At 40.0% G+C, this 17,997-nt stretch overlaps 1 protein-coding gene across 27 annotated transcripts in view; it reads right to left on the reverse strand.

The window, feature by feature from the left end:
- LOC111244815 (voltage-dependent calcium channel type A subunit alpha-1-like) overlaps positions 1 to 17,997 on the reverse strand; it is a 190,395-nt gene that overhangs the window by 18,443 nt on the left and 153,955 nt on the right. For 14 of the 27 annotated variants that reach the window (XM_086974621.1, XM_086974619.1, XM_086974594.1 and 11 more), the window contains 10 exons: positions 12,794 to 12,877; positions 11,429 to 11,449; positions 9,024 to 9,140; positions 8,624 to 8,689; positions 7,306 to 7,397; positions 6,533 to 6,683; positions 4,984 to 5,111; positions 4,203 to 4,510; positions 3,391 to 3,497; positions 250 to 291 (listed from right to left, as the gene is read on the reverse strand). In XM_086974621.1, the coding sequence (XP_086830747.1) occupies positions 250 to 291; positions 3,391 to 3,497; positions 4,203 to 4,510; positions 4,984 to 5,111; positions 6,533 to 6,683; positions 7,306 to 7,397; positions 8,624 to 8,689; positions 9,024 to 9,140; positions 11,429 to 11,449; positions 12,794 to 12,877 (1,116 nt within the window). Of the gene's footprint in view, positions 1 to 148; positions 398 to 1,674; positions 1,821 to 3,390; positions 3,498 to 4,202; positions 4,511 to 4,983; positions 5,112 to 6,532; positions 6,684 to 7,305; positions 7,398 to 8,623; positions 8,690 to 9,023; positions 9,141 to 11,428; positions 11,450 to 12,793; positions 12,878 to 14,230; positions 14,342 to 17,997 lie in introns of those variants that run through there. The other 13 variants (XM_086974582.1, XM_086974629.1, XM_086974637.1 and 10 more) reach the window with 8 other exon arrangements.

Here is a 17,997-nt window from a genome sequence, read left to right on the forward strand (position 1 = left end):
TCAGAGTTAAGTGTAAAATAGGTTGAAGAAAAAGGGAAATTAGAAAGTGTGTATTTTGTGGCAGCCGGCAGATTGGACCGGGAGAGGCAGATAGTGTAAGGGTAACAATACGAAAAGTCTGCCCCCTTAAGCGGATGGCGTTTGGATTAGATCAATTAAGGAAAACGAGAAGAAAGTGTGATCATAGATTATATAATTAACAGATGAGTTAATTGATAGTAGTACGAATGATTGGCTTTTGATATATACCGCGGCGGAGTCAGGAGAAGATGGCTGTGGTAACGTTTCGTCCTGTAAAATTGAACCACAATAGCGGATCGAGTCATCATCATCCCTCCAACTGGTGACATCGAAAGGGTAAACATCACACCTTTCGTTGGTAATCAAGTAAAATCTGCTGCAATGTGCCCGGCAAAATCAGATACATTAATGTTACACGTCGTTATGTGCTTACGGCTAGAACTTTTTTACCTAGCCGTTTTCTAACCGTTGTGTTGTCACCATAGATAACAGTGTGCCGTCGTGTACCAAAATGTACTAACAATAAATGTAACTAGAAGTTGAACTAAGTACCGGTAATTATTACCCCTAACGTACGTTGTTCTGTGCTACGCTTGCAAGAGCCAGGATAAATGGCTAGTCCGGTATAGAAATCTCGGCTTAAATAGCTCGGCTTAAAATTGGAAAACGTATTAGTGGTTACCTTAGCATAAGTAAACGACCTTAGCGTACATCCAGGTAAACCATAGGTAGTGGTCCTCGCGGTTGCAGATCGATCCTCGTCAATAAACAGACAGCTATGTCAGATGAGCTCGATCCCGACTACTGCGTTGCACGTACGCAGTCAGAGTAAGCCTAGTCCCTCTAATGTCTAAATCCCTCCCCGTAATGGAAGAACAAGGCAACTGAAATAGGACCTCCATAACGTGCTCGATTGATAGCACAAGACGTGCGCCATCATCCAAGCAAGAGCTACGACGTGCTGAATCTCGGACCGATCGACCAATCACTAGTACACAGTATATGCACGTATATATATATATATATATATATATATATATATATATACGTAAGTTTGAGGCATAGGTTATATAGATTGCATTTCATTCCAACATCAGGCGCAGCACATAATGCATATATCTATAAGTTACCTATAAGCGGTATTAGACCCATGTACGTATTAGAAGTACGTAAACAGTATCTACTATGCTGCTATTTTTTATATGCGTAGGCTGTCTTCTGTTGAGGTGACTAAGTACACAAGACGACGTAGGTGACTAAATTTAGATAAGAAAGTTGCCTATAATCTACGATCGTATATCATCACACCACTGTGCACTGGATATTCATTGATTTGGCATTTCCACTCGAGCATAACTAACCATTAGAGCTAGCCAGTTATTAGGTAAGCTCTTTGTTCTCATATCTTAATCATCTCAGAGAGGTCGTAGTCAATCAGCTAATTGGCCATCGCATCAGTTCGGGCAATGCAACGCAGACGACTGCGGCTCCAAGCAAAGTTACGTAGCAGCCATTCATCATTGACATCGCAGCCAGCTTTGCAAACAATAGTCACCTTAGTAGTAATAGAATACTAATTATCATATGGAATGATAGGTGTGACAGTGAGCGCCTATAGACACTGACGAGGTAAGACATGTGCTGAGCACCTACATTTTGTTTACTCGGATAGGTCTGTTTAGGTGAGTCCGTACATGACGCTCGCGAGTTGCGGGAGACTACGGAGGAGACACGTGAAAAGGAAAGTAATTCGGTTCCCGTCGTTGCCTATACGGGCTGTACGCGGACGCTTTTGTTGCCTACATTTTGGAAACAAATAGATCTGTGAACAATGGCGAAGGCCAGCTATTGCTGCAAGTACGTCAGATTTTTAATTGCGAACGACTTCATTACATTTCTATATATTTTCTGCAGTCAGTTCTTTAAGCAGAGGTACGACGAGCTAGATTGTTTAGACAATAACTTCCACAGTCTTATTTGTTCCGCACCATATAAAAGAGAAATAAGCCTTTCCACGTTAATGGATTTTGAACTGGGATCGAACGTCTTCCGCCGTGATTGAGTGAGCATTCAGAATGTACGCCACCTTTCGCGCCCGTTTTATCAAACTCTTATGTTATACATTAGCATCTATTGCAAATGCAAATTATTTCTATGCAATTATATACCTAGCTGTAACACACAGGCAAAAAGGTTCGGCATCCTTACGCATACTAAGGAAACACGCGTTTCCTTGATTGGACAGCGTCGCGAACCTACATGTGCTTTTCGTAGTTTTTCTCGTGACACTTAGACGAAAAAAGAGGAGGATATCCAAATTTTCAATGCGTGCACGTTATCGGTTCACAAGTATCGCCAGTTTCATTCCCTAACACGAACAGGAAAACACATACGTCACGATCATTCTAATTCATTCAGACTTCGTCCAGCACGCACTGGCAACGAATCACTTATTATCATCACGAATCAGTACGCGCATACATATAGAAAGACGCAATGGCAGCGACCTGCAACTTCAGGTACCACATCACAGCAGCCGTCACTGGTCAGACAAATGATAGTCAGTATCAGCCAAGCGAGCTAAGACGATCCAACCTAATCAATCAATAGTCACGAACGTTTTGTTAAGAGCGATACGGCCAGTGTTCAGCCAGGCCTATGTTAGCAATGCATGATTTGTCGAACATGGGATCGTCGACTGGTCACACTTTTCTCATCATAAGTCACGAACGTTCTCATCTGTCGAGAGCTGTTGCTCCGGCCAGCGACAGTTTGTCTGGACACTAGCACGCTTCACGCCATTCAATATGAGCTATTTGTTTCATGGAGAACAACACTAGGAACATCATAACACGGACCACGAACAATTGCAGCATTGAGTCAGCCTGTTTCATTCGCCAATAACCAGACAATATAGCAATCATAACTGGACTAATAGTCATAATAAAAATATCGATCATAAGCCATTTCGACACTGCTGTCGCACTCTGCTAGACTAGATTGTATAAAGATGAATGATAATAATAAATAAACAAAAAATAATTACGAACTCCAAGCGATTATGCTGCGCATACTCGACGTTCGAATACACGGCCTGGGCTAGTAATGCGTAGAACATTCGTGAAGTTCAGTAGATTTTTTTTCGAAGCCTAAAAATAGAATAGTGCCACAACGAGCTTCGCTACACTACGATCGACTCATTGGCTTGTTGTCGATAGCTACTCAACCTATTTTGTCGGATATACACTATAGCCTACTATACATTTTTCTGTAGAGGTACGACTTCGCCTCAGAAGATGGTGCCAATCGAATGCGTTACACTGATATGCAGCCAGCATAAAACACATTGTTTATCAATGGCTTACTTACCGCGCCTAATGCACCAGGAATCTGCCCGAATCTGGTGCCTTTCCAATTTTCTAAAATAAGCAGACCGCCGTATATCTTGCCTACTGTGAGTTTTCCAGTACGCAGCTCTGAAAAGCAAAATAGATCCTCTCGATTAAGTCGTTCTCGTGTAAATTCAAGGCAAAAGCTAATAGGACGGTGAGCGGCGTAGTTTCTCGACAGACCTTGCACAAAAGTCCGATGAAAACTTTAAATATTTGCGAGTCCTTAAGCAAATGCCAAGTTGGAGCGCCGAAAAGTTCTTTGCTAGATCAGTTTGTCTCCGCTATTTCATTGCAGTGTCTTCAGGTGTGAAGGTGATTCATGTTTAGCTTGCGCCCAGGTCTGCGGTACAACTTAACAGCTGTTCGAGGCACCATGGCAAGTAGCGAAACCTGCATATATCTAATATTTCAACTTCTCGGACAGATATATATTGAAGCTATTTTAGATGTCGCCTCTAAAGTTGCACGTCTCTACAATAATGTTATAACTAAACTAAACTGAAAAAATAGCTAACGAAGGTAAAATTCGTAATTTAATTGCCCCAGTCAAAAGGTTGGTCTCTTTTGTACTTTAACAGAATGCGTATGTATTGTTTTTCCGAACTTCCATGGCAAAAATAAATGTACCTATTTAAATAGACTCATTTTAATATCTTTATATCCGACTTTATGACCCGCGCGCATAATCAGATTACCTAACTATGAAAGCAGACGCTGAAATGATTTCTTGTCCAACTATCGTAAAAACGGTAATTTGTAACCTACTTGTAGTACAAATAGCCCACTTACCCGAGTCAGGGGGAATAAACTTGTCGGTCACCTTCTTGGCCTGCAGGGGCCACAGCTTCTGGATGGTCACCCTGAGCTCCTTATCGGCTTGGTCCATCTCTTCGGCCGGTCGCATTTTGATTGACAGGTTTTCACGGATCAACGCAAACAGCGTTGAGGTAAAGTTGACCTTGCCATCCTCCGTTAGCGGCATATTCATCCGAATAAGTTTTTTGTATGCAAGGCGGTACGGACATTTGTTTCCAAAACCAAGTGGTGGGTCCATATTCCGTAGCATATCATACATTTCACCGTAGTGAATGTAACCCCTGTAAGATGGCAGACACCGATAAGTACGTCTTAATTCTGAAGAAAATCTTAGGTATTCTTCAAGTATAAACCGCTTCTTTCTTCACTCCGTCCTAGTTAATTAACAAGAAATCACCCAGAGGCAGCAATCATCTCGTAATGAAAACCGGTCTAACATCGCCTCAGGGATGCTGAGATGTAGAAAAATACTCATCGTATCGTTATATGTGTAGCCAGGTCTAACAGCGAATAAAATGTTTGACGAAATGGGCTCAGAATCTTGGAAAATAAGTTGGTGAAACAGAAGCTCCGTATATGAAGGCAGTTACAACTTGTGTGATCGTATTAATAATCGGAGTAGATCATAGCAATAATCAGGTGACCGAAATACTAGCACCGAATGGGAGAACTTTGCAGCTTTGTCGGATCAATCAGAAATCAGTGCTGTCAATCAATGCAATAGATGAACGGAAGGACAAACGCTAGTTCTTACGTGGCATTTGGATCGTACTCGGCCCACACTCGAATGAACTCGTCGAGGTGATGGGCTCCGAGAATAGACGAGTCTCTTGTCAAGTAATCGAAGTTGTCCATGATCACAGCCACGAATAGATTCAGCATCTGCAACAATCGTAAATTTTTAGCACCATATTCTATAGATTGCATTCATATGACTTGGCCTCGCGGCCACATTTTACCAAACCACCTAGGCCTCACAGCTCACTACGTCTCACCTGATAGGGTAGCCACTCAGAAGAAAGGTAAAATCTTTCTAAGGCCGATAAAACATGTTTCCTCGCTGTTAACCCTATCGAATACAAGTTTGCGCTGGGAAGATTATATGAAAAGAACCTAAGTGTATTAGAAATGCTCTATGGAAATCATTTGCTTATCCAAGGGATAATACATTCAGCTTTGTTCATGAACCCTTCTTACATGTACAGTTATACAAGCTGAATACTGACTTGTATTTTTTTAATTTATCTCGAGAACGATGAGATTCACGAAAATATATGTATATATATATATATGGCATCTAGCAGTATAATGAGATTTCTCTCAAAAACTACTGATTTTCGGGTCCCTTCACAAACGCCTTCGTTCTTTATGAAACGGGAACTTTTTCTCTTAAATTCATGTTTTTCGACTAAAACAAAGTTTTTGGTTTGGCCTTTGACCGATGTTTGATTATCCTAAACTTTATTTATTATAATTATAATGCTTTCACCGTGCACTACGCTGTATTCGATAAAGTAAATTCAATGCAAAATACGTATAAATATATACCTATCTCAATTATCTCCTTATGGTTAGAAAATACTATTTAAGAATTTAATTTCTAACCGTTTTTTACGAGCTAAAGAACGCTGTAACGATTTCAGCCAAATATAAAGTAAATTCTCGATGATTAAGGTATTCTCAAAAAATATCAGGCTTTTGAGGAAATTTAAAGAGCTTTAAATTTTGAATTTTTAAATAATTTTTCATAGAAAAAAACATATTCTCGTAACAAAAACTAAGTAGAATAGGCAAACATTTTCATATACATCGTTAAAGTTTATTAGTTGACCGTGACAAAAGCTACCGATTACGGATATCGCAAATGTTCGACAGTGAATTCACTCAGTGATCAAATCTGATCAACTAGGGCTGAAGGATACCAATCCGCTCCAAACAAGTTGGCGAAACTTGAGGGAGATAGAGGTGGAAGACTATTTTGCTAATAGCTTTATGCAAATGCGATCGCTTTAGACATCGGTATCTGTGTTCGGTATCTATCTGGTATCGGTAAGACTGCATTAGTAGAGATTGCCGATAAATAAAGTTCTTACATATCCTCGTGAAGCACATCGCAATGGAGACGATTGCGAGGGACTGTTTCTTCATTCATCCCAAACATTCGTACCTCTATAGATTTTTTACATCGGTAAATCTAGTTACAGATTGTTTGATGTACAATAAAGTACATTTTACTTTACTAAGTAGTTGCTATAGTCTAACACTTTCTCTGCTAACCGTTGTAGAAATCCGTAGATACATACCAAAAACGAGCAAAAAAAAATAAACGATACGAAGTAGGCGTAAGCGAGATTCGATCCACAGTCGTTGGTCGTTTTCCGACTTTGCGGGTCGCATGGACGTCCTTTAATGCATGCCAGCATGATACCCTGCCATGCTTCGCCCGTAGCGCATCTGTTTAGAATGGGTTTACCAAGAACCGCGATTAAGGTGGATTGTACCGTAGCGATGGGTGAATGAGTGGTCGATGAGTGCGAGTCATCCAACATACACGTTAAGTAACGATTGATATAACGAAATCATTCATTAGTATACTACACGGATGAGAATATGAATAGGGAAGATGTAAGCTTTATCGAACGAATGAATCCATAAACCTGCACAGGAGTATTCGGTATTGAGGCACAATAATACGAGCAGTTGAACAGAGGGAGTACAATGACGGGAATAATTTCCACTACGTATTTTCAGTTAATTGAGTAGAAGATTACCTGAGAAAATTCTGCATTTTTCACATATCGTACCCATTTTGATTTCAGTTCGTATATGTGTGTGTGTGTGTGTGTGTGTGTGTGTGTGTGTGTGTGTGTGTGTGTGTGTGTGTGTGTGTGTGTGTGTGTGTGTGTGTGTGTGTGTGTGTGTGTGTGTTGGTGTGTGTGGGTGTGTGTGTGTGTGTGTATCTAGGTGGAAGCGACTGGTACCGATAGCACAATACACTAACGCCCAACTAATCGCATATTAAAATGATTTGAGACGGGGGCATGAAACGTTGAGGTGGTCCAAATTGGTAACTTGCCTGAATAACAACATGAGTCCTTGAAAAAAGTTCCGGAAGTTATTATGCCGTGTAATTTGGGAGTCGGATGCTAGCTGGATGTTACCGAAAACCTATGAAAGACGAGGGAAGAAATCATGTTACGATTGTGGTCTGCACTATTTTGACCACATTGAGGTATCACTGGAAACTGAGCTCTACTATGATACAGGCAATTAACGCTTAATACGGGCGTGAAACAGAAACTGATAGTTTGTAGAGATCTTTTGAGCCAGCAATCACTGTGTAAATGTACCATTGCAGGACTTTTAGCCGAAAAGAGAACTATCCGTGAAACGGATTCTGTCAGCAATGTCTATCCTCTTTGCGGCTTCAGTATAGGTAAAAAGTGTCGATAGATATAAAACTAGAATGAAGATAAAAACAAGCTCCATTATAACTTGTGCAAAGTGGCAAAGAAATAGCATAAGTAAAGGCTGTATTTCCCACTAATATAGTAGATAGTGAATCTGTAAAAATACCTATGCAAAGCTCGCCAAATTATTAGATTCCAATAGAGGGACCTTCATATAGGCAGCTTTAGACTGCTTGCATTCATAGCGTAATTTGGACATAAGCACAACAATTTCATAATAGATAGGTTACTTCCTGATATCTAGCACAAACCTGCACGCGCTGTGTACATGTAGATATAAAAAGTAATACATGGAGCTATAGTTTACTGTAATCAACAGCTACCTAGGGTCGTATTTTTTTTTTACTTATGTCTGATCTAATGAGAAACGCTGAAAATAATGCTACTAAGGACAACTGGTCGTTTTTCAGTCGCAGGTAACTCCTTTAACAAACAGCTTAATTTCTATCATGCAAGTTATATATAGGACTGGAAGTTGTCATCGTTCGCTTTAGGGAGATTTCCTGTTTCAATATTGCGGCAGAATGTATCCACGGTAAGGAAACATCTCTTGCCGACGCCTGACCTCAGAGGTCGTGCTGAATGTAATGTATTCAGACTCTTCTCACGACAGGCAACACTGAACGGTCAGACGAAGCGTTTTTATGATTCACTTAAATAGTAACACCAATAAGAAATAGGTTCTAAGAGTTGTTGCGTCAATCTAGTTTCATCAGGTTCCAGAATACTGAAGACCTAAGGGTGCTACACGCACGTCCGTATTCAGCTCAAACATACCTGGGCGAATTTAAAGCTATCTAGTATAAAGTGAAGTTAATCTAATAACAAAAATGGATGTAGATGCTCGGCATAGCTTCGTCGCTGTGTCAGGATAGGGTTAATGGGTTATGATATCATGCATAAGATGGATATAATAACACTTACTTGCATGCCGATGATGGCATAGATGAAGAATAACATTGCAATCAGTAGGCACACATATGGTAGAGCCTGAAATAAAAGTTGATGCGTTTCTTTATGACGTCAGGCATGTTTGTATGTTACCATTATAAGTCTTGTTGCTAGTGTCTTCAAAAAAATATATATGGCCTCATTGGTAGAAGACGCCCATATAGGGCCGATGGACCGGCGTCCGGATAAGCATTCAAATCCTCTTGCTAAGCTTCCGATGCTATGTCTGGCCGCATAATAGAACAACGGAAATACAATCGCCCGATTTTTTTATTCCTCACTTTCCTTGTCGATAGGAACTAGTCATGACGCTTGATCAGGCGGCTATTTCTAGTACGTTATTAGCGATCTGAAAAAGATTATCGGAGCTTACCTTAAAAGATTGTATAAAGGTCCACAGTAGAATCCGAATAGTGTATCCCTGTCTCAAAAGCTTGATGAGACGGGCTGCTCGGAACAAGCGGAGGAATCCTACGTTGAAGAAGCTAATCTGCAAATGTCGGGTTCATCATTAGAGAAGCCACCCAGGCAATCCGTTCAGAGTTCGGTGACTTGATTCGTGCGGTCGCATTTGTTTTGTTCTGTGTGACGAGCACCCATGCGACAACGCTGCCGGATGATACGAGATATGGATGTACACTACCGGTGGATCTACTAGTAAGATTGATTGGTAAGGGTGACAATGGTCAGAGAGGTTTATTGTACTCTGACTTTCTAAAACCATGTCATTGGATCGAAACGAAATGTGCTTGGATGGATCTATGGATAACTTCATATTGAATTGATTGAAGTAGCAGATTTCTGCGAAGTGCAAAGTTGCCAGTGTTTTATTTAGTACGCCATATTTTTGTAGGAGAAAAGTGCTGACACAGTTTGAACAAGGTGGTAGCTTACGGTACAAGGTGGTACGCAAAATATTTGTGTTTAGTGAACGGTTTTCTATATTCGTTTTTGGCTTTGCATATTTAAATGGTTTCTGCGACCGTCCCTAATGACCACTCTACGAATCCTTGCTATATGTTTAGCTGTCTTTCTTTGTTGAAAAAAGGATCTGCGCTTGCGGCTACTTTGTTTTTATAGTATTTGCAACTGAATATACGTTCAATCCTGTTGGTCGAGTTAGAAAATTTAGTTGTGTGATGACAAAACTGGGGCCCCTAGAGACCATCAGAGATAAAGCCAATATATCAATGTAAACACGGGTTCGGGAAAGTTGAATCGAACTGAAACAAATTGACGGGCTACTGTGGGAAAGATCTGCGGAAAGGAGAAGGGGGATAATCATCGGCAGAAAAGTAGCGTCCTCGGTAGATTCAAACATTTTTGAGGCTTACGCCGAAGGTGTAACGGCCAAACAGAATAGGGCTCTAATTATTACTAAAACGGTTAGATGTACGTAAGTGCTGTCACATGGGATAGATTGAAGGCGTCCGAAACTACCTAGCAATCTTCGTGAGTATTTCTACTAAAATTGATTCAACTGGGCTTAATAGCATTTATTTTTATCTACATATGACAGGGTGTAGAAGGTCGTCTGTGTTCGCATAGTTTGGTCATATCTGACAAACTATGCTTAACTGTTCCTTGCCTCAGAAGGGTTATATCGTTGGCTGTATAGCTAAAAACGTATCTCATATGTGCACAAATTGTTTGTTTATGTTTGGGTTTTGAAACAAGATACATTATAGACATCTTGTGGTGTAGAATCGCTTGACCTTCTCGAACTTAATGGAAAAAAATGGCGTAAAAAAATCATATTGTTAATGTCTGGATAGGTTCGCGTCCTTTGAAGGAAGTTTGTTTGTCTCGCATCGCATGTTCATGCAAAGTGAAAGAGCTGTGTGCCATTATATTCGTGGCTTTTCAGCGAAGATAAATAACATTTTTTCCTGCTTCAGGTGAAATGGTGCGCGTGTTTGTAAGAACAGCGTCGACAACGACCGACTAAGCGTCATATTGATATTGTCACATGACGCTTGTTCCGACAACCACCCACGAACGCGTAACTGTATAAATGTATGGGTCTCAATCGAAAATTAAATTTTTTATTGCAAAATATTTATTACAAAATCAAACACAGATTGGCCATTCTGTAACTAGTTCTTGTAAGGCCGTCAAAAAGGCCTTCATATATCTAATAATAAGACGTCTAAATGACTAATCGTAAGTGGGTCCTCAAAATGCCATACACCCCAAATCAGCCCAAGGGTGGTCGTGATTACCAGCATAATACCCAGATGCTACGGCACTCGTAAAACCATTTATACATTATGAACAAATGAAAACCGAACGGATGCACAGTGAGATAACATTGAAACAAGTCACCAGAGCCGGCAAAATTCTAACATTCGTGATTTGACAATTGCGACACTGAGTAGAATCGAAGGAGCATCGGATCAGAACAATAAATCTACCGTGACTGGAAAAATAGGATAAAACCTTTCCTTTAGGCAGGTTCGAAATTAGAAAGTAGGAACAAAGCATGTAATATCGTTTTTAAAAAACGATCAGTCTAAAGAGTTCAACGCATAGGGTGTGATCTCATTCCAACGCGCAATCTATTTTGCTCTGTGACATATGTCATAAATATATATATATATATAGGTCTGACTAGATACTTGGTGCTTGTTTGGCACTGCGTTTGGATAGACGTTGAAAACAGAGTTGACTTGAGACATTGCTGTGATATGAATGTTGCGGTGTGTAACAAACGTCCGATTCGAACAAAATGATATTTATGATTAAAAAAAGAAAGAATAAGGAACGTCGTTGTCTTACTTTTGCTCCACTAATGCTCTGCTGCGGAAAATTAAAGAAGGCACTTAGTCATAATTCAAATAATATCTGTGGGCGCACTGGGCTACTGCCTATGACTGTACAGTGTCACCATAATGGCTATGTATACATGTACACCATGATTACAAAAGCAGCGCTTAAGTCGACATGAGCGATCGACTAGGCAAAAATTTCATATTGGACGCGACTATTACTCTGGCTAAGAACCGTCAATGAATTGCATCGGATCCATGGCTGCGGTTTCCAGTGCTGCTTAGATTTAATAGTCATAACAGTATGCCATTTTTATTGGTCCCCGTCGACAGTTATAGTAAGTATAGATTTTACTTAACGTTTGTTATCGTCTATAGTCGTTAATGCTAATTATCCCTTTATGATGGGATTATGAGTCGTATGCTCAACTCTGCGAGCCAATCGTTGGTTTCTATCTACAGTATCCCTTCGCATAATGCGATGGTTTCACCTGAGCTGCCACAGGATAGACTCATCTTGCCATTACAGACGCATTATAAAAGTAAGAAAAATTATACATACACAAAGGAGTTTTATAGGCAGGCTACTGCTGTACACGGGCCAGAAGTTGGTCTCTGCGGACTAGGCGGCGAGTAATCACGGCCCGGATTAGAGTTAGATGAGGATTTCTAAGGGTTGTTGGGTTTCACAAAGCAGGACTTCAGGAGAGATAGAATAACAGCTTCTCGGCAGCAGGTTTGCTGAACAGTTATACGGGAAAGAGGGGACTAGGCCAAGGAACGCATCCAACGCATGAACGAACTATTATCAATTTGCCAACAATTTTCATTTTCACAAGACACTCAAAAGGTCGAACGATTGCAGGCGTTGATAGTCACGAAACCCGCTGTGGTCCACTGGGAGGAAAGTTCGGTATGACAGAAAGAACAAGTATAAAAAGCCGTTCACATCTATCTCAATGGTAAGCCTACATTTGTCAGGACAGCACTTGCCATTCGGTAAAATCAGTTTCAAGGATACTCTGATGTTTTACGGGACCATTTGGTACTTTTTACATTTTTTTTTTTAAAACAAAAATTCATTGAAGCTTCAAACCAGAAATAATCGGAATGGATGACCTAGTTAGTTGAATAAGGTGAAATTAAGTACTGCACTCCGATGCGCCAATAGCATTATAGGATTGATACTGGCTGTAGCAATTCGGTAGAAAATTGGGTTTAAGATAAAGACGTCTTGCCAAATAAATAAGAGATGTATTGGTAAGACAATATAGAAGGCATAAGCGCACATATAAAGCTGTTACGGACCCTATCTCTAGCCTGGTCCTCGAACGCAGGCTGCAGACAGAAATTTATATAGACGTGTTTTACTCACCCCATATTCGACTACTAGCACATCAATAATCGAGCCTATTACGGTTATCGAGTCGAAGGTGTTCCACGAATCCTTGAAGAAATTCTGCAAATACATTAGATCCAGTCAGCTTATGGTACTGGTGCATATGAAAGGCCCACGTCGAGATTGTTATGACACGTTATTATTCCCTTGTAACTCATGTGGTTATTAGTTTAGAACTTGACTGGAACAAGAAGGTCGATAAAGCTTTTCGCTACCAAATGGCCACTCGAGGCCCCTTTTTAATCTAATCTACCCTATAAATGTTAACATGTAATAGTCGGCCAATACTTTTTGTCAATTATTAAATTGAGCAAGGCAATGTTCGCACCTCGACGAAGGCCTGGGGCTCGTAGATGTGCGGGACAGTGTTTAGACGTACATGTATGAACATATATATATATACGATTCTGTTCTTGAGAGCACATGTATATTGTTCCTCGTGTATTTTCTTGAAAATAGTCTGCCATCGTGTAATAATGTTCTTTAATTAACATTGAAGGCATCAGTGATTAAGCGCTTAGTTGACTTTCAGAAAGCATCAGCCGCCGATGATGAGAGACTCTTTTATATATGGGAGAGTTGCTTTTGGCCTCTGCTGGAACTCAACATTCAACAATTAAAACAATTAAATGCACTATTGTATCATCTAATTCTATTACCTTATCGGGTTCGTCTAACAAATTTATGTAAATACGTAAAGTCCTACTAAGATTTAGCTATTAGCACATAGCCGCGACACATTTGAATCTACATAAATAGAAATTACGTGATAAGTAAGCTATATAGATTACGAGAGTCCACGGTAAGCAATGTATTTTTATATGTCATTTAGCTAGTTTATTACGATTACTGTCCTTATTTAATGAAGGCCCATTTCAGCTGAATCTACTATTTAGCGTGGGATGTCTACTATACCGTTGATTGTTGATTATTATCCGTAAGTTTTTCGCCGATTGCGTGTTCTATGCTATATTTTAGATATGATTTTATTTGGGTAGGCTTGAATAGCTCTCAACAAGCAATTAATTGTGTTAGGTCAAAGTGGCCCACCTCACATCTAAGGTGGGTATTTGTCAACTAATACTACAGTAGCTGCTTTTTTTTTCTTTTCACCTATAAGGTTCTTTCGCAGCAAATTCTCTGTTGGAAAATCCTAAAATATTCTGTGAAGAGAAAAACTTCCTTGTTTGACAGACCCCCATTGATACTTCGTAATCCGTTAGATGCCTCTTGGGAATTTGAGCTAGTAGTTTGAAGACACCCACTTATTCAAGCAATGTAATCAATTAGACAATCTCATCCTATTGTAAAGCCATCTTCGGTTGGTGAACTATCTATTAAATGCTTTTGTGTATTTTATCTTATTATGTTGATATACCTAATGGGGTTTGTTTGTTTGTAGATAAAGCAAACCTTGTATCCAAAGGCGACAAATTTCAGTATACACTCAAGGAGGAACATCAATGTGAAGGCGGAATTTAATGCATCACAGATGTTAGAGAAAAGCTCGCCAGCCTTGTGGAACTACCGTCGTAGACGAAAAGCAGATTTAATAAACGGGACCAGGTCCCAAAATGTGTTTTTTCAGGAAGTTTTTGTCGTCGCGCATGTGACATATATAATAGTGGCAAATTAGAGGAATAAGATAGATATATAATAAACGGAGAAAGACAATAGTGCTTATTTAGATGGAGTTAACGTCAAGTTGAAGAACATGAATGAAAAGACATTGGGTAAAATCAGCAAAACATTGATTCGATAAATATGTCGATGCAGGAAGGATTTTAGCATGTAGAAAGGGGCTCCCCAATACACGACGATCAGATAGAATTGCATACGGATTGTGCATACACACAATTGTGTGTGTGGGTTAATATTAGTAGAAAAAAATCAGTTGTAGTTGCAATAATATGGTCATTCGTTGATTGTACGGAAGATACACAAAAAAGAAAAATCGATTTACGGAATAAATATAGCAAGATGGAGTGAAAGCAATCGTTTGAAGAAGTCGAAGCAGACAAAGTTGTAGATCACCGTCGATTAATATAGGTTGTTGTTGTTGTTGTTGTTGTTATTATTATTGTTGTTGTTGTTGTTGTTGTTGTTGTCATTTTGTTCGTCGATCCGATACCATACCATGATGATCGACGATGAGAGAATGATGCGGCCAGTTGGCGAATGGGTCGCCATCAGCGTTGATTGACGAGAGCAGGCGAAAATAGAAAAATGATTCAGTTGACATGACTTTTTCGTGATTTGTTTTTTTTTAATATGTTTTTGTTCTTAATTTACTTACAAACCGAAATGAATGATTTGAGGATATATCAAACATCCCCGAGCACGTAAGACATTGCAATCAACGCACACCACGGCGGTGGAGCCACGGTTGGGTGCGGGATTTACCGTAGCGGAAATACGATCGACGAAAGATTTTATCAATCCCGCGATCAGGTGCTCTCGAATGTGGAGCGCCTACCCAGAGTGCACCACTGCCGGTACTATATAGAGTATATGATATGTATAAATGAAGGGAAAAGGGATTTGCCATGGAGTTTAGTTCACTCCAGTTCAATTCAACGCAAGTCACTCAACGACGGCAAGACCGCTGGCATATTACAAAGAAAAATCATACGAGCAGATATGTACTTGGCCTCAGAGCTGCCGAGCCTTGAGGTGTCTTGGCAGAGCGGGGCCACCGCAGCTGCGACCAATCAATCAGTCAATCACCGATCAATACTCAACCAGTTTTTCCAACCACACAAAATCGATTCGAAAATGCAACAGTGCTCGTATGGTAACCGCTCGCCTGTTTGTTTGCTAGCTTAGTTATCAATCACCGTTCTCAGCCGTGTTCTCATTTTCCTTTATCACTATTAGCCGTTGTTTCATAATAACCATATTGAAAAGAGAAGATATGTGAGAAATGATGCCTGTCTTTTCCAGTGCCATAAGGGCTTCATGCTTCTCGCACTTCGGAAGACTATCGAGCGAACGCTCAAGCTGGATCGTGGAAATGGTAATCGTTTCTTTTGTTAATTCCTACCTAATTTTATAAAATCATAATGTACATAATTACCCTTGATACAGGCAAATGACGGTGCGATCTAGTCGAGGAGCATGTGTATTTATTATTATTATTAAAGTTATTAATCATATAAAAAAAAAACGGTTTTTAAGAACTGTTGGCTGAAGCTGTCATTGATTGGAGACGCTTGGATAGTTTCCGAAGAGCGAGGAAAGATGGCTGGTTATAGCCAAGCTTGGTATCCTCGAAAGCTGCCGAACAGATGACAAGACGATGGTCTCGTATAACGACATTCTGATAATAATGGCGACACCGTAAATGATTAGCCTTAAACTGAAAACTTCTCATTGATATCTGTGCAAGTCCAAAGCACATCTTATTGAGTAACTTCCCGATCTATGCTTTCTCTAGATGAATCTTATGATGGTGCCAAGCAGATGGAAAAATTCGTTTCCATAATAAAAAAATACAATGGGTTTTAGTGTTTGAAACTATACATTCCCTTTAAACTGCAGTAGATAATGAGAAAAAAAATGATGAAGAGGCGTAAGATGTACACAGGAAATAGCCACATGGGTTAGCAGAGAGCGTGACTCTCGTGAGAACGCGAGGCCTTCTACAACAATTCAGTGAAAACCGATCAGAACAAAATATAACGAATGAGCAAAAAATCTAGACAGATAGTCAACCTGCACGGTGCGTGACGTATGCTATTAGCCTGCTTTTTTGTTACAGAAATGGTAAAAGTTTCCTCTTTAATGAGGACCTTTGAGCTCACCGTCTTGTACTCATCTTAATCCATATTTTTAACTTTATTTATCTTTCGCTTGATTTAGATAATCTTGGAGCGCGCTAACCGGACTAATGGCTGCAGGACTGCAAGGAAAAAAAATGTAAAATGCATGCAAACTTCACGCAAAGTGCAAACGGAATCTAAGTACTCGGGGAAAGCACAAATCAATCTAGAAATAACCAAAGCTGCCTCAGAAATCAAATCGTGGTAGCACTCATCAGTCTTCAATGAAAATTTTTGTCGCATAATATCTATTTACGTATATCATTTTACGTTCGAAGGTTAATTCATCAGTTCAGGAAGGTAGCAGGACGCGCTGCTCACTGTTATCAATAAGTCACAACCTTGAATCTACAGTCAGCGGCGTTAGTCACTTCTAATGGTTTTAATGCACAAAGCACTATCATAAGTAGATGATTTGTCGAATTTCGATGATATACAAGGATCGCTAGGAGCAAGCAAAAATGTTTTCTTGGAACTAGGGTACCAGCATGGTGCAGATAATTACAATATTTTTAAAATATATTATATTTTGGAGGGCCCGGAACTGTCAGGAAGAAGGGGAGCTGGGTACCAGAGAAAATGCCCTAAAGCCTTGTCTTTGTTTAGTCAAGCCATCGTCTGCAATGCATTTTGATATTTCTTCGGCAAAAAGTATAGTCGTGTGTTTCCACATGGGAAGCTATAGGCGCTTAATAGCAAATGGTGTTGTCCCTGAAGTGTCGAAAATGGAACTGAAAAGAAGCAGCCTGAGGCCCAGCCTGGAGTGAGCCCCTGTGGGAAACAGAACAAACAGAGCAACAGGTAAACAAAAGAGAGACAGTATGTAACAACAGACCTCGAGAAATATGAACGGATAACTTTCGTACGACACGATGCGTAGCGGGCACAATCGGATGTTTAAAGCATGTAGGACACGTCTGTCATTGAACGTGTCGTAATGTTAGTCATCCTTTCCACAAGGCCAAATCCACAGAATAGCTTAATCTTCTCACACACACGCACACTCACTTCACACATGAAGTTATCAAGTCACATTTACGTGTACAGGTGACCAAGAAAAAGAATAGATATGGATCGATTGTCATTAAAGGGTGTTCGCTAGGTAAATAAATTTAGTGCCATTTGCGCAGACGGCAGAATCAGGAGAACCTGTCATCTCAAAAAATGGTTTGCTGTGATCGGTCCCAGAATAGCTACACGTATCTCTACAGAGGGTTTCGGCACACGCACGCATCCAAAGAAAAGCTAAGCTACACTCGATGAGTATAAACACTGTAGACATTTTTAACGTATGATTATTACTAAGAATTAGTTATTTATTACATACACACAGGCACGAGCGCGAGACATTTTTTTGTG

The sequence above is a fragment of the Varroa destructor genome, unplaced genomic scaffold (genome assembly GCF_002443255.2).
Source record: "Varroa destructor unplaced genomic scaffold, Vdes_3.0 BEIS01000001.1, whole genome shotgun sequence".
NCBI classification, from domain to species: domain Eukaryota; kingdom Metazoa; phylum Arthropoda; class Arachnida; order Mesostigmata; family Varroidae; genus Varroa; species Varroa destructor.